We start from the raw sequence: 17,346 nt of genomic DNA, 5'->3' as shown, positions 1-17,346 counted from the left end.
CTAAACAAAAAATAAATCCAAAAATATATCTTTTAGCTTTCTTTAGGTAGCAATAATCCCCTATGGTTTTTCTTTGTGCCTCGGTTCTTTTCCATGGGATGTAGTTTGAACCGAGTAGTTTTTTTTCTTTCCGAGTAGATTAGAAATTTAGGAAATAAAAGGAGGAAGAATGATGAACCTAAGCACCCTTGACTTGTTTCATAGTAGCATATTTATGCTTTGGCATGTGTAGTATCTCCCCTATATTTTGATATTAATCTTGATGCCTTTATATATTGGATAACATGTTTTGTGACGACTATTTCTCGTTTTCTTGACTTGTGTTCACTTTGCGCTTAATACTTAATATCTCGTGGCTCCGTGAATACTTGCATTATTTGAGAGTCGGAATGTGATCGTCCTTAGTGAGTCATGTGCCATGTGTGGTGAGGTTTTTGTGTAGTCCATGTATTGTACTTGTGTCTAGAACTTGCCCGGTATGTGAGTTGAAGTGAAATTTGAGGTGATGCTCGGTTTGAAAAATGATTTTAGGCTTTCTTTGATCTTTTTGAGCTTATTGCTTATCACAAATAAAATTTATCCCTAGTTAACTCTTTTTGAGCCTGTAGACCTGTTATTTGGTACCCACATTACAAGCCTATCCCCTTTTTATTCTTAATTGACATTATTTTGATCCTTTTACCTCTTAAAGCACTTTAATTATTAGATGAGCGCTAAAAGAAGTAAGAAGGGACTAAGTGTGGGGTGACTTTTGAGTGGAACCAATGAAAGGAAGAAATGTGCATTGTTTTGTAAAATACTATACCACTAGCGGAATTTGAAAAAAAAAAAAGAAGGAAAAATAGAAATGAATAAATTGTTGTCTTGTTCTTGCTAGTGGGTATGAACTAAAGTAGTGCTTAAAGAAAAAGGGACTGTTTTGGGGGTGATATTATTTGTGAAATTGAAGTGGTGTTGAAGAATTTGCGCTTAAGTTATTTGATGATGTGTTAAAGTGCTTAGGAGGGTGAGTCACTATTCCTTAAATATATCCTACCCGTCCCTTAGCCCACATTACAACCATGAAAAAGTCCTAATTGATTTTAGATCGAGCGAGCTTACATTAGTAGAGATTTACATTAAGGGCAAGCCTATGGTACCAATTGCATGCATGTGACTTCTTTGTGAGAGTGAGCGATTTTCTTTGATATATGTGAGTCATTAAAATATATTTGATCATGAGATTCGAATGTGTGGATTGAACTCGCTCTCTTGTTCTTGTTGTGAGGGCACATGGTTTCACGAGGGATAGGTAACGTTATTAGACTTCTCTATGATGTTGGGTGTTCAAGCCATGAGTACATAGTGACATTGAGTCGGTTTTTGAGGTTAGGGTTGTTGTGAGCATGTTGTCTTTGTTCGAATATGTTTAAAGAAGGGCATAAGTAAAGGGAAGTGTATGTGATGCATAGTCTAGAGCCTAATTGTTGCAAATAACCATGGTCATAGGTGCAGTGTGCTTTGAATGATAAGAGCTTAATTTTGTTTCGTCTACTATATGATGGTTTGTTCGAGGACGAACAAAGGTTTAAGTGTGGGGTAGTGATGTTTGGCATATTTCGATATGTGTTGATGTTACTTTACCCATGTTTTAACCGCTTCTTGATGTTATTTGATCTTTAAAATGCCCAACATGGTTTAATTATTGGTTTTATGACTAATTGAGTTGTGTGTGGTGAATTAGGGTGTTTGGAGTGCAAAAATATGAATAAAATGTGCTCTAGGTAGAGGAAGAGAGATTGGATGCGTCGCATCCAATCTAGAAAAAGATCAGATTTCGTGCATCCTTAGCAGTGAAGTCGGCCCATAGCATCCGCCTTAGCATCTGCACCTGGGCAAAGCTGAGAAGTGGAGGATGAGGTGGATGCGAAGCATCCACCATAGCATGCGAAGCTGAGAAGTGGAGGACGAGGTGGATGCGAAGCATCCAACCTAGCATGCGAAGCTGAGAAGTGGAGGACGAGGTGGATGCGACGCATCCACCCTAGCATCAATCCCTGAAGCTGATTTTGATTAGAAATAGGAGAACTTTGGCCCACGACTTTTGTACGCAATATATAAGCCAAAAATGCCTCTTTTAGGTCATCGAACATATTGGGAAGAGGGAAAAAGCCACGACAAAGCTGTGGAGGCCGGAATTCATCTAGTTTCATCTTTCTCCCACCAAACTTAGTAATCTTTATGTTTCTTTGTATGATTTGTTGTTTGGCTACCATGTCTATATGGAGCTAAACTTCACGTTCTAGGGTTGTGGTTCTTTCATGACTATTGTTATTCGGATATTGATTTTGACTTCTTGGTTTATCATATTAGTTTATTTATTCAATCTTGCACTTAATTATTTAATTGCTTGATCACCAATTGAATATTATCTACGAATCTAGAATTGAACTCGAAAGTGGGAATTCTATATTGTATATAGGATTGAGTAGGGCAAGTTCTTGAACTCGGGCATCGGGGAACGGATTCGTGGTTAGGATAGACATATACCTAATTGCCTTGCTTGGTTGATTTACAGGAATTATAAATGCGTTCTTGTTGATTCTAACTCCATAGACATATAGGCGTTAGGTTAGCTTGAATAGGCGAGTAAGAACTCGACAGATTCTTATGAGCAATATTAACCCTGTCAACCAATAAGCTAGATAAATTAGTCGGTCAATTCAATTGAAGAATACAATAGGATTATTAGATAGCCCATAACCCTAGATCGTTTTCATTACATTGATATCATAAAAATCTGCTCTTTCTCTGTTCAAAGTTTATTATTTATATTTTTTTATTTAATTAGTTTAGAATAAAATATTTTTAGGTTTAATTCTTGTTTAGATAATTAGGATAGTCTAATTTAGTTAATAGTTAATCATAAGTCCTCGTGGGTTCGACATCCGACTTTTAGTCACTTTATTACTTGACGACCGCGTATACTTGCGTGAGTGTGTTTGGTCCCAACAACTGTAAAGGCACATAAGATGATCGAGGGTGAAGATACGCCCCTCGACCTTGCTCGAGAAAAATCAAAGAAGAATCACTATCCTCCAAAAGGAAGGGTGAATTTGGCCGAGGGTCACATCGTACCTCTTGCAAAAGGCAACGATGACAGGGTCTAAAGGTCCCGACGTGAAAGGATAAGTGTAAACACTTAAGAACCTTTCAACGTGGGTAGTAATTGATTCACCAAGCGATGGGAATACTACTAGTTTATTATCCCAGTTGCATTCTTGTATGACTTTATCGAGAAACTTTTTGGTAACTCAACATCGGCTCACACCGACCCGGTATCGGAGAAGGCTTTTCAATTTTAAAATCGCCTACAGTCAAACACCCTACCGGAATAAATTCCTCAGGGCGGGGCTCTTCCACATTCTCGCCACCAGCATGTCGAGATGAAGAAGCGGTCTCTTTTTGCGGAACAGTTTTAGACGTTTTTGCCATTTAAAATTTCGTGAACAAAGAACGGAAGTATTTGGTATTTTAAGAAAGAGTTTGCAGTAAAACTCACAGATTTACAGGCAGAAAACTCAAAAGAGACGAAAAGGAACTTAGAAAAATTGGAAGATTGAAGACGTAAAGTATGAATGATGGAAGGAATGGCTAGTTATAGATTGAAGCAATGACGGTTCAATATCAGAGGTGGCCGACCACCGTCTGACACATTAAATGCCTTGGTAAAACCAAACCGATGGGACAACTATCACATACGTCATGGTCGAGATCGATGTAAACGTCAGTATATATCTGATCGAGCTGTTGGAAAATCATATCGTTTCTTGCCACATCCTTTTCCGAGAAACGAGGGGACTATCTGTGTACGGTCAGAACCGATCGAGCCAGTCGTACGGACTGATCGAGACAGCAATACTTCGATCGAAAGGTATCTACGTAAGGTCAGGTCGAGGTCCGAAGAAAGGGGCTTCAGGATTCGAGCTCAAAGTCCGATCAAGGATTAGTTCGGTATCATTATCGGGCCCATGACCAAATCGAACCACGAGGCAAAAGGTTGTCGGAGATGCACAGACCGACCAACACCCACCCCGAATATCAAGACTCCGAGTCAGGATCGAGCTCGAGTCAGGGCCAATGGCTCGACCAGATATCGAGTTCGAGTCAGTATCGAAGCTCACAGACAAGGCCGTTACAGCCGCACTAAGGGAGAGAATCCTGGCGGGAAGTAGGGAATAGACAATACATCATGGGCTCTCCACTACGTATTTTTTATTATTGTATATGAAGTAGGATCCCTCTACTATAAAGGGGGGAACAAAAGATTTCTTCTCGCATTGAAAGATATCCCCTTGTGTTTATTTCCCTTTATCTTATTCATTTTTCTTCTCACTATTCTCATTCTCATAGTCAAGAATACACGAATTTCTATTTCTCTATACGATTTGTATCAAATTATATCACATATCCTTAGAACCATACACAAATTTAACTCTATCTAATTTTTCGGGTAAACAATTAAATTAATAAAAGTATTTTCTCTTTGAATAAGCTAAGCTTCATTTTTTTGGATGGAGAGATTCACATTATGCAACAAAATACAAAAATCTGTGTATGTCTCGATACTATCTATTTGCAAACTTTTCCATGTCTTGATCCAGGAAAAAGTGTATCTGAAAATATATATATTAGACAAAGTGGTTTACGTAATTCAACAGAAAAAATAATTAAAAATAATTTTTCAAAAACAAAAAAAGGAAGATAGAAAAGGTATAAATGTTGTTGCCATGACGTTTGGAGTTGAGTCACGAAGATCTTTTCCTTGTTAACTCATCACACTAAAAAAACCCGTCCAACTTGTTTTTTTTTTCACGTAAAATTACATCCTATATTCTTTTGCCGTCCATTTCTCTTTCTTCTTTCTTAGTCATCTCCTTCTTCTCCTCCCCTTAAATTTTTCTCCGCTTAATATCTTTAAAAAAATTTAATTTCTTATTATAATCATAACATATATACTTACTAGTTCATTTATAATTTACGTTAATTTTAAAAAATAATACATTTTTATATATTATGGCATGATCGAAATGGAAAGAGTATCACTTAGTTTATTTTTTCACAAAAATTACAAATAATTTCCTTTTTAAGAGATATAAACTACTAACAGACAGGTCACCGTTTATAATTATGTCATACTTGAAGACAAGATATCTTGCATCATTTACTTAGTAAGAACATCTTCCTCCTATCTTGCCTTCTCAATAAAATCTACCTCTCCATTTCTTTGTTCAATATCAGTCTTTGCTTCCAAGAATAACTAGTGGAGTAATTTTTTTACACAATAAATTCTTTTTTTCTTTGGGTTAGACTTTAGAGAGAGAGAGACTTTAATTTGTGTGTGTGTTTATCATATTGCATGGTGGAAAATAAGCGCGCGATGAGAATGCGGTGGCTATGGCGGAATTGGTTGGCAGCGGCGGTGTTGGTGATGGCGGGAGCGGTGGCTGCCGGCGGAGCAAGTGTGAGTTATGACGGAAGATCGTTAATAATAGATGGGCAAAGGAAGATGTTGTTTTCTGGTTCTATTCATTATCCTCGAAGCACTCCTGATGTATGTCCATCTCTCTCTCTTTTAATTTTCGTCATATTACGAGCTCATGTGCATTTATCAGTATATGCCCACATGCATATTAAGCAGGGGCGGAATGGAGGTAGATTATTACGATGAACCAGTAGCTTTTATTTAGACTATATATTTGCATTAGAAAATTTATTAAACGTATATAAATCTATAATTTCGAACTCAATTATTAAAATGATCTATGAGTTAATTGCATACTCAAAACTCATAAACTTAAATTTGTTGCTATGATATTAAGATGTGCGTATACTTCTGTTTCTGTACATTTAGGGCATATTTATGTGTTTGCAATATAACGGTTGTAAGAATATGGGTGCACTTTGTGTGTGTGTGAGAGAGAATACTCTCATGTCTGTTTTTCACTTCTCATATTAGTAGTTTTTGTTGAATTTTTTATTTTTGATATATGTATCACATATGATTTTCATACATTGTTGCTGATATTCATGATACTAATCATTATTTTTCAATAAAAGAAGTTAAGTACTCATCTAATTTTGTTGACTCTTAATGACAAAAAATCGTAACTCCAATCTAAGATAGAGGTTTCAAAGTTCTGCATGCATTTAGTTTAAGTTATAGGACTAACAGTGTAAAAGAAATTAGACCATTAGATCAATTTAACTCAGCAGGTTATTACTCGAATTTTTAAGTCATCGTATCAGGCTTGTTACGAAGATTTACCTGTTGCTGTAACTAATTAATTAACTTGACTTGATGGTGTAAAAATTTTATACGCAAATAATACATCATACTATACTATAAATGTGAATATCCTAATTCAAAATTAAAAGATAAAAATGAACATATAAAGCTAAATGGCTATTTTGCCCTTCAATTGAACATTACTTCTAAAATATTGATATACAAAATTGTAAAACTACTTCATAATAAATATAACACTATCAACAATCATAAAATAATGGAATTAACCTCTTCTACTACCTATCATTATTAGACGTTTAACTCATAACATCAACATGGATTAGAACAACATGTTAAGTGAATCTAAATTATAGTGCAAATAAAAAGACACTGCTATAATTATCTCATTATGTTCTTGGGGTTAATATAAGCCATTGTAGATACATATCAGTACTCACATCAAAACATAGCAAATATCTTATTCAGAACATCATGTATATCATACCCAAGTCGAAAATAAAGATTTGCATGGAATTAAAAAGAAATTGTTGGGGACAAAGAGAGCAGAAGCAAAAGGCCAAAACAAGAATGATGAGAGAGCATACGTAAAATTTTTTTAAAAATAATAATAATAATAATAATGATAATAATAATAGTGTCCATGTCAGGAGGCCAAAATTAGATCTCCCAACTAAAAGATCATAATCATACTACTGCCTCAAGCAAAAGAATTCAGAAGGCTTAATAAACCATATACCCTGGAAGAAGAGCGTAGTTGTTAATTATGTCCAATGAAAATGGCCGCAAAATGATTTCAAGTGTGTCCCTTTAGCTTGTGGGAGTATGTCCTCAAGATGGATTTCTTATGATAAATATTATCATTCGAGTTTTGAAAATAATAGTGGAGTTTATTTGAATACTTTAGTATGCATTTATTTTATTAAATATGCTCTTTTTTGTTCAATAAATATTGGGCATGTTATGATGCTCTACAAAATAGTTCATATTTCATTTTGACCTTTTCTATCAATTAATATAAAAATCACAAGTTAAAATTCAAAAATTTAAAATTTTATGTGTACTTTTAAATTCATTGTTTTGGCATGCAATTTTTCTATTACTTCTTCCGTTGTCAAGTAAGTTAGCCAAACGAGATCATTATTCATCATTTAAAAATTTTGTATGTTATTATTAAGTTTTATTTGATAACTCAAACATATTTTTTTATGTGAATTTTAAATGTTATGTACTTGTTAATAAAGAGTACACCTGCGACATGCGTGTCCAAAAACTCGTAGAACTTAAACTCATTAACTATGGCATTGGATTGATAATAGGAAAAAGGACGATATGTGTAAAAGCGTAGAAAAAGGGATAAGGTAGAACTCGCTAGCATTTCGTGTGTGTGTGTAAAGGTCCTTTTATATTTCTTCTAAGAGATCTTTAGATTCTTGGAAGAATTCATTTGTCAATGTGATAGTAAATATCATAGGGATTCTTTGAAAGAGACTCAACCGATTACTATTAAAGAATCTATTTTTGAAACTTTGGTTGCGACATTTGAATTTCAAAGGCTTTGGAGATATCTCCAAGGAAAACATTAAAGGACATCGTATTCTAGAACTTGTCAAATGGTTTTATTATTTAACATCTTATAAGTAGAGAAAACAATTAAATTAAAAAGGATTTAAAGAAAATTTTGTAAGTTTAAATAGATTTAATTATTACCTAGTCTCTTAAATTAACCAATAACACCATTAATTTAGAATACCAGGATGGAACGAATTAGTAATTTCAATCTAAAATGTAACATCAACTATTTGATCTTTCAGAGTGTAACTTACATTTAGAAACTAATTATTTGAAGTGTACTTCTAAAAATATATAGAAATCAAGATGGCTAAAAGATTAGTAGAGAAAGGTCTGAAGGAAAAGCACGAAAATCAAAGAACTTTGTCAATGCAAAAAGCCAAACGTAGGATGATATAATTGTCCCTTTCCCTACTAACAACCATAATTTTTCCTAACAAGATTTTCATGTATATAATAAGTTATAACTATCGCCGTCAATATTGTTATTTCCTTTTCCTCTTTTGTTTGTTTGGTTGCTGGATTTGCCACTTTTATGAAAAGAATCCAAAGAAAAAGAATTGTCCAACAACCATCCACGAGCTAACGATCTTTAATTAGCCCGTTTTTGAAAGTTTATTACTTAAATGGTTATTAAATTATTGAATATAGGTGAACATCGTCATTTTTTTTCTTTTATATAAAAATTTGAAATAACTGATTATTACTTTTCGGATTGAGTGACTTTTGAGTGAAACGATAAAAAATAAATATTTTTATGAAATAAAAGAAAGAAAAATGACTTTGTCCACCTATTTTCAATAGCTTCGTTTAAGCAACGACCCTCGTTTTAAACTCTCCTGCTTTAGTCATTTTTGGATTTAACTTTATATGATGCAATTGTGAAAGAAGGGTAACTAATGTGTATATCATACGATGAAAGTTATTATCTAAATACATATCTTTCATGATTAGAAGGGAATTAATGATTTTCCTCATTATATTGTATGAGGACTATTTTTGCTTTTAACTTCATATTACTTGCTCCCGCATGAACTTTTAATTTGTATGACGTTCATATTACTTGCTCTCGCGTGAACTTGCAAAATGATCACTCTATTTTTGCTTGTTCTTTATGATAGATGTGGCCATCTCTAATATCAAAAGCAAAACAAGGTGGAATAGATGTGATTGAGACCTATGTTTTTTGGAATCTCCATGAGCCTCGTCCTGGACAGGTATTTTATTGAATACACACTCTTTCTATCTCCCAAATTTTAGTGCTTTTTTTTCCTTCTCAAATGAAGTTTACTTATATTCCTAAACTGAAAATAATAGCGTACTTATTTCGTCATATACCAAAAATACCCTTGAATTCAGAGTAGAGTTTTTCTCGTATACTGATTTCTTATTTTCAATGTGATGTCAGTATGATTTTAGTGGAAGACGTGACATAGTAGCATTCATCAAGGAAATTCAAGCACAAGGTCTATACGCTTGCCTTCGTATTGGGCCCTATATTGAGGGTGAATGGACTTATGGGTAAAAATATAAATAGGAGTAATATTTAAATTTGACTATAATTTCTTTTTCACCCCAAAGGTTTTTTTTTTAATCCCTTGTTGAATTTTACAGGGGTTTCCCGTTTTGGTTACATGATGTCCCTGGCATTGTTTATCGATCTGACAATGAACCGTTTAAGGTAATAATCCATTTTTCTTCAGATAAAACTTTTGATTTGTATCGAATATATCTTTACACCTCTAAAATGCAGAATAATAATTTTATCCGTTGAATTCTCAATTAGACCACTTTGATATATTGTTTGAATTGGTAGGAACATTAACTTAATTATATTCTCTTTTACATGACAGTTATACATGCAAAACTTTACCACAAAAATAGTGAACTTGATGAAGTCGGAAGGGTTATATGCCTCACAAGGAGGTCCAATCATACTATCACAGGTTGGATACCATATATAATAATTTTAAAATCTTTATACATGGTACACTTCTAATATTTTTAATTTTTGTTGGTACACAATTGATAATTTCTTGCATGCTTCAGTTAAAGTGATTTTTTATCTTTTAAATTTCATCAAATCTGGTATATTTCTTTGTCAATTCCAAATATATCTACAGAACTCCTTTTGTGCGTGTAAACTGGTTTCAACCTTTTAATTTCTTCTAAGTAAGGTGGTCTTAATCTTTCTTTTATTTCAATTTGCTTATTTCTTTTTAGAATGATGGAGATGCGCTTAATTAATTAAACTGTGTAGATTGAGAACGAATATCAAAATATAGAAAAAGCATTCAGAGAAGATGGGCCCCCTTATGTTCGTTGGACAGTAAAGATGGCTGTGGAACTTCAGACTGGTGTGCCATGGATCATGTGTAAACAAGATGATGCTCCTGATCCTATTGTAAGTGTAAATACTTCAAATCATCAATATATTTTAACGCATATAAATTACTTTATTTTTCATAGTACATGTAATATGCTTTATGTGACCTGATATATAATGAAAAAAAATTATTTAAGTTATATGTATTGTCAGTGTAAAAATAATTATATCCTTTGGGGTAACTTGATAGTGTGAAGAACTCTTGGCTTATATTATACTCTTTTTAAAAAAAAAGTACATGGAAGTTAAACTCATATTTTAGTTATAGTCTTAGCCGTTACCCTGTCTCTGATCTTTCTTCACTCTTTCTTATCAAGCTGGACTACTATACTGCTATTAAATCAGGAAAAGATGTTTTAAGTAGTAATGACATATTTTTGCTACATTAATTTAATTCCTAGAATTGGTTCACGTGTTTGGAGCACTAAAATTAACTATGTTCTCTACAGATTAACACATGCAATGGAATGAAATGTGGAGAAACATTTAAAGGGCCAAATTCACCAAATAAGCCGTCACTCTGGACAGAGAACTGGACAAGCTTGTGAGACTTCATTATCCAACTCTACAAAATAAGGACTCTGCTTTCAGAATTTTTATTCATAAGTCATAACTAACACTTGCTGAAATTAATTAAGTTTCTTATTTTATATTTTTATTTGTAGCTACCAAGTGTATGGTCAGAATGTAACACTTAGATCAGCACAAGACATTGCCTTTCAAGTTGCTCTGTTCATCGCAAGGAAGAATGGAACGTACATAAACTATTACATGGTAAATTCAACAATACCCTGTAATGCTAATTAAGTATTCCATCTTATCTTATTTTATTTATATTTTCGTCTATTTTAGAGGGAAATTAGGTTTTTTATAGTGGGAAGATACTCCTGAAATGCCAAGTGGCCTATAATATTAGTAACTAAAAAATAGAGCTAATATTTCATTGGACTCTCAAATCTTTCTTGGCTTCACTATCAGTATCATGGAGGAACCAATTTTGGCAGGACTGCTGCAGAATTTATGATAACAAGTTATTATGATCAAGCTCCACTTGATGAGTATGGTAAGTTATCCTAACATCCATCTTTTTGGATTCAAGTTATACTAGTAACAACCTTTACACTATAAGTGAATTTTAACATGTGATAACAGGTAAGTAAATCATTTTTATCAGGTTACATATTAATATTAATGTACATCATAGAGATTTACTTTAATTTACACGGTCAATCAGGTTTAATTAGAGAACCAAAATGGGGTCATCTGAAAGAATTACATGCAGCAGTGAAGTTATGCTCGGAAGCCATACTTTCTAGTTTTCCCACCTTGCTATCTTTTGGTCAACTACAGGAGGTATAGGCACAAGAGGCTATTTTACAAGAATTTACAGAGCCATGAATCTAATACTCAATGGCAAACTGTACCAACACTTAATAATTGGCAATGCTCAAACTTGCAGGCATATGTATTCAGTGGAGATTCAGGAGCTTGCGCAGCATTCCTGGTCAACACAGATAGTAGAACAAGTGCAACAGTGCGATTCCAAAATTTGACATATCAATTACCTCCAAAATCTATAAGCATCTTACCTGATTGCAAGGTTGTGGCCTTCAATACAGCCAAGGTATATGTGTTCATTTTTCAACATCGGATCCTTTCTACTTGTTTCATTTTAATTATAGTGGTGTTTAACTGAACACTTAAGAAATGTTCTGTTCTGTACTAGTAAATCATGGCATGTACATATTCATGTGTGATATATAGGTGAGTACTCAATTTAACACAAGAACTTCGAGGCCAGTGGTCAAGTTTAATTCAGCTGAGAAATGGGAACAATTCCAAGAGGTTATTCCGCAATTTGATGCAACCGCACTGAGATCACAAACATTACTGGAGCAAACAAATACTACAAAAGATGCCTCCGATTATCTTTGGTATACTGCCAGGTAATTAAACTCCAAACACTCCGTAGTATGTCACATAACTTACAGAAACTGGACTGCTTTTAATACCAAATTAACGAAAAATGGTAATGCACATACATAACGAGAACTGCAACCAAACTCTTCTAATTTGTTACTAGTATTTATCTTCTAACATATGCCAAAATTTATGTGTTAGTTTCGAGCAGGATTCCCAGGAGCATCAGGCTAGACTAAGTGTGAAGTCCTTAGGCCATGTTTTACATGCTTTTGTGAATGGAGCTCTTGTGGGTAAGCTGTTCTGTTAATTTGCAGCACAATAATGAAGTTGGTGTTTACTTATCTAAGATATAACGACCTAAATAGGGTTCACCTTATGGGTATGAAGAGAATCGTCAATCCATTGAATCTTCTAATATCAATACGTTAATTGTTTCGCTTAGTGCATTCCATTCCATTCCATTTAAGGATATATTTATTAACTTGCAAAGTACAATTGGATGAAATCATTCATAATTTTAATTTTTTTTGTTGTCTCTTCTTTTTGTAGGGTCTGCTCATGGACAATTTAGAAATACATCATTTACACTAGAAAGCACGGTTGCTCTAAATATTTGTTGTCTCTTCTTTTTGTAGGGTCTGCTCATGGACAATTTAGAAATACATCATTTACACTAGAAAGCACGGTTGCTCTAAATAAAGGGACAAACCAAATCTCATTACTGAGTGCAACGGTTGGCTTTCCGGTTTGTACTTAATCCTGCATTTTTCATTTTTTCTTCAAGTTTTCCTGGATTAAGATTAAGTATAAAGATAACTCTCTATACCTGAATACATTGTCAATTACAGTTTAACTTTCTTATAATTGTGTGTTGTTAATTAGTATTAACTATTGCTTAAAAACTTACTTTTTGTAATTGCAGTTCTTAGATAAACTACTCTTCTTTTAATATGCAGGATTCAGGAGCATTTCTTGAGCGTAGGTCTCTCGGTGTACGTTCAGTGATTATTCAAAACAGCCGAGGGGTCAAAAATTTCACTGTTACCCCCTGGGTTTATCAGGTAATTGCTGGGCACCCATAATATTGCCTTTAATATCTATTAGCTTCAGCTAATTTTCCCATCCAATAGTTTTTTAAAACAGAAAATCTCTGGTTTTAACTTTCAAGTTAAGCATAATTATGTATTTAGAGAGAATAATTGTTATGTTAAGCTTACGTCTTTTCGATATGGTGTTTTAAGGTTGGACTGTTAGGTGAAAAGTTACAAATTTACACATATGAAGGATCAAAGAATGCTAATTGGAGCAGCTTAGGCTCTTCTCAACAGTTCACATGGTACAAGGTAAGAATATGGATCCTTTATATAAATTGTATAGTAGGCTCTTCGGACCTATTGTATGTAACTTTCCATTACATTTTTGCGAGGTTGTTTCTGCGCCTTAAACCTGTCACGTCCTGATCATACTTTGTCAACTTTTACCGCTACACAAGGCTCTTTTACTACCTCAAGTTTTAGAAATTTATTGTTTATCAATTACGTTATTGTTAGGATTAATCTTTATAAACTGGAGGTTATAAGTACTCATGTAATGGTTGATTTAGGATATCATTGTCTGTAACCCCTTAGTCAGCGTTTGATCTTTTCTCTCTAAATCTATTTCTTTATTTTTTTCAAAAATATTCGTCTTGTCCTGCATCACCTAGTTTAAAGTTCTGATATTTATCTGTAGTAAACCTTATATTTGCCTGTTATTTTAGTCGACCAATAATTCAGTCAACTGCAATTGTTCAGTCCACTTTCAGTGCACCCAAGGGGAAAGGTCCAATTGCTCTAAATCTTGGGTCCATGGGGAAAGGTGAAGCTTGGGTTAATGGCCAAAGTATCGGCAGATATTGGGTCTCATTTCACACATCTGCAGGTCTTCCTTCACAAACTTGGTACGTTATTATTACATTAATTTAGTTAAATGTCTTAGTTATATACAAAATTTCAATTTTATGCGTGTGAGCAAGAGGACAGTGCCGTATAAATTAATAATGTTCAAGTGTGTATTTGTACGTAGGTACAATGTTCCAAGGTCATTTCTCAAACCTAGAAATAACCTATTAGTTGTATTTGAGGAAGAAATGGGCAACCCTGTTAACATCACTGTCGACGCAATTTCAGTCACAAAGGTATGCGCGCACGTCACGAATTCGAATCCACCACCAGTAATTTCTTGGAGAAAATCTGACAAACTTAGTGAAAGGCACCCTGGTAGAAGACCTAAAGTGTACCTTAATTGTCCTCCGAGAAGCAATATTTCCAAAATTTTGTTTGCAAGCTTTGGAAATCCTTATGGTAATTGTGAAGATTATGCCGCCGGGTTATGCCACTCCTCCAACTCTAAAGCCATTGTCGAAAAGGTATACTTATAAGTATCGTTTTCGTAATCAATTTTGGTCTAAAATAAGTATCGCTTTAGAAAATCAAGAAAGCATTAGTTACTTATTTACCCTTGCTTCAATGAATAATAACACAAGTTTCCAGGCTTGTTTAGGGAAGACGAAATGCACTATTGTTCAGTCATATAAGAAATTCGGCGGTGATCCGTGTCCTGGAGTTCATAAGTCTCTGCTGGTTGATGTTCAGTGCGAATGAACATCAACCAGCAGAATTATAGCGATGTATAGGTGCATTCATTTAATTATAAATGTACATCCGTATAACTATAAGTTGAATTTCTATAGACGAAAGGTCACAAATATGTTAGAAATTAGAATATATCAGCTAATCAAATAGGCTTTTGGAAGATCAATTCCTCAACAACCATAGAAATAAAATGCTATATAGTTCCAAGAATAATGTTGTTTTTATCATATGAACTTTTGTTCCTTTCTTTGTATGGGATCTGCAATTAGCAATTTGCAACTTTTGCTTAAATATGTCACGACCCAAATTCCACAGTAAGGGTCGTGATGGCACCTAGTCTCGAAAATTAGGTAATTAAGTCGATTATCTATCAACATTTAAATCAAAAAATATGATAGAATATAGCAGAGTTTAACATAAATACGAAAATAAAGGTGATACAAGCAAAAACGACAATAATCACAAACATATCCCCAGATCTAGGTAGTACAGAGTCACATGCTCTAACTGAATACATAGGAATATCTCAAAATAATGTACTGTTCGGATAGAGAGTTGACAGTATAAATATAAGGAAAGGACTCCAAAGGACTGCGACGATCAAAGCAGCTCTACCTTGAATACTCACGAGCAAAGAAGCTCTCACTGCCTGGGTACGCTACCTCCAACACATGTATCTGCACAAAAATATGTAGAAGTGTAGTATGAGTACACCACAGTCAGTACCCAGTAAGTATCAAGACTAAGCTCGGTGAATTAGTGACGAGGTTCAAATCATGAGATACTCACTAGACAAAATAACTTGTGCAATAAATCAAAGACTGACAACAAAAGTGTAGCAGAAATACAATAGCAATAACCTCATCAGAATAAGTGATAATAGTTCAATACAAATAAAGGCTCACTTAAAACAACAAGTTATCACAAAGAAACTCATACAAATAGCACCTCGTGCCCATATTTTTATCACAACAACAATAGTCACCCGTATCACTCCGCCCTAATAAAGTCACAATAGTCCCATATCACTCTGCCCTGATAATAACACAATAGTCACCGTATCGCACCACCCTGACAATATCACAATAGTCACCCGTATTACTCTGCCCAGACAATATCACAATAGCCACACGTATTACTCTGCCCAAATAATATCATAATAGCCACCTGTATCGCTCTGTCCAGACAATATCACAATAGTCGTCTGTATCGCTCCATCCAGACAATATCACAATAGCCACTCGTATCGCTCCATACAATCAACAACAGCGAAATGACACCCTTATACTCCGCACAATAATAATCAATCCATACAACATGTTCACATATGCCACAATATCACAAAATAATAATACCAAAGTTTTATTAAGATATAAGCTCACAACTTTTCAACAAGGTGCTCAAGGACAAGACAATAACATAAAAGTGTAGACGGATGCTCAACAAATAAAGCATGACTATGGCTAAGTCAAATATAGCGATCACGATCATGTAGTCACAAAGTGGTTTAAACATATTTCATATACAATCATATTAATAGCCTAAGAATTATTCCGGTTGAAAACTACACATAGCACCCATGTAGAAACTCGTCACCTCATGTACACATCGCTTTACACATAACACGAATAAGCAATCAAGGTTAAATCCTAAGGGGTATTCCCCCACACAAGGTTAGACAAGATACTTACCTCAAACAAATCAAATCAGTACTCTTAAAATCCCTTCTCGCATGAATCAAACTCCAGATGGATCGAATCTAGCCAAACTAACTTAATAACATCAATCAAAGCCATATGAAACAACCCTAAACAATAAAGTTTTGATCTTGAACAAAAATCAAAAGGTCAAATTAAAAAGTCAACCCAGAACCGCCTCTCGAAACCCTATAAAAGTCACAAATTCCAAACACACATTTGAATACGAGTCCAACCATACAAGTTTTATCCAAATCCGACTCCGAATCAGGGTTTAAATACCCATTTCTTTTTTTTTTGGAAAAGTTTTGCTAAAATCTCCAATTTCTCTTACTTAGATTCATCAATTAAATACTAAAAATAAGGATGGAATCGTGAATAGTAACCAAATCCGAGTCAAGAATACTTACCCAAATCTAAATCGTTAAATTTCCTTCAAAAGTTTCCCAAAATCAATCTCCCAGTCTCAAAATATGATAAAATAACTAAAACCCTCGAAATAAAATTATATAAGTCTGCCCAGGAGTTCCCTTCGCGATCATGGGACCTACTTCGCGATCGCGAAGAACAAATCAAACATTGGCCAAAATCCTCCTTCACGAACACGGTCTGGCACCCACGAACCCACACCTTCACTAGCTTACATGAACGCGGTCCCCCACACGCGAACACGAAGGTCAACAATTGGGCAGCCCCATCCAACTCTCCCTCTACGCAAACGTGACACATAAGATGCGAACGTGATGACCACATCCCTCCAAGCTCCGCAAACATGACAGCCTCATCGCGAACGCGAAAGGAAAATCACCAGCCACCCAAATCACACTCCGCAATCGCGATGCTTCATCC

General features: G+C 34.5%; 1 protein-coding gene across 1 annotated transcript; it reads left to right on the top strand.

Annotated features, from left to right (window-relative positions):
• Positions 1–5,260: 5,260 nt before the first annotated feature.
• On the top strand, positions 5,261–14,947 carry LOC107775343 (beta-galactosidase 16-like). Its single transcript, XM_075239781.1, has 19 exons — positions 5,261–5,593; positions 8,980–9,075; positions 9,267–9,379; positions 9,473–9,539; positions 9,712–9,804; positions 10,119–10,262; positions 10,694–10,788; positions 10,910–11,018; positions 11,223–11,307; positions 11,479–11,597; positions 11,704–11,868; positions 12,009–12,190; positions 12,366–12,457; positions 12,803–12,912; positions 13,124–13,228; positions 13,409–13,510; positions 13,961–14,106; positions 14,232–14,574; positions 14,699–14,947. Exons 1-19 carry the CDS (start codon positions 5,399–5,401, stop codon positions 14,807–14,809), a joined length of 2,472 nt encoding a protein of 823 aa, XP_075095882.1. The 5' UTR covers positions 5,261–5,398; the 3' UTR covers positions 14,810–14,947.
• The last annotated feature ends 2,399 nt before the right edge of the window (positions 14,948–17,346 follow it).

Source organism: Nicotiana tabacum, chromosome 19 (genome assembly GCF_000715075.1).
Source record: "Nicotiana tabacum cultivar K326 chromosome 19, ASM71507v2, whole genome shotgun sequence".
Classification (NCBI taxonomy): domain Eukaryota; kingdom Viridiplantae; phylum Streptophyta; class Magnoliopsida; order Solanales; family Solanaceae; genus Nicotiana; species Nicotiana tabacum.
The sequence above is the reverse complement of the archived record's forward strand: the minus strand, read 5'-3'. Positions and strand labels throughout refer to the sequence as shown.

Excerpts from the sequence above, each read along its gene's own strand:
- LOC107775343 (XM_075239781.1), top strand. The coding sequence starts at position 5,399 with ATGGTGGAAAATAAGCGCGCGATGAGAATGCGGTGGCTATGGCGGAAT. Across the intron at positions 11,869-12,008 it reads TGGCCTTCAATACAGCCAAG|GTGAGTACTCAATTTAACAC; the intron begins GTATATGTGTTC and ends TGTGATATATAG. Across the intron at positions 12,191-12,365 it reads TATCTTTGGTATACTGCCAG|TTTCGAGCAGGATTCCCAGG; the intron begins GTAATTAAACTC and ends TTTATGTGTTAG.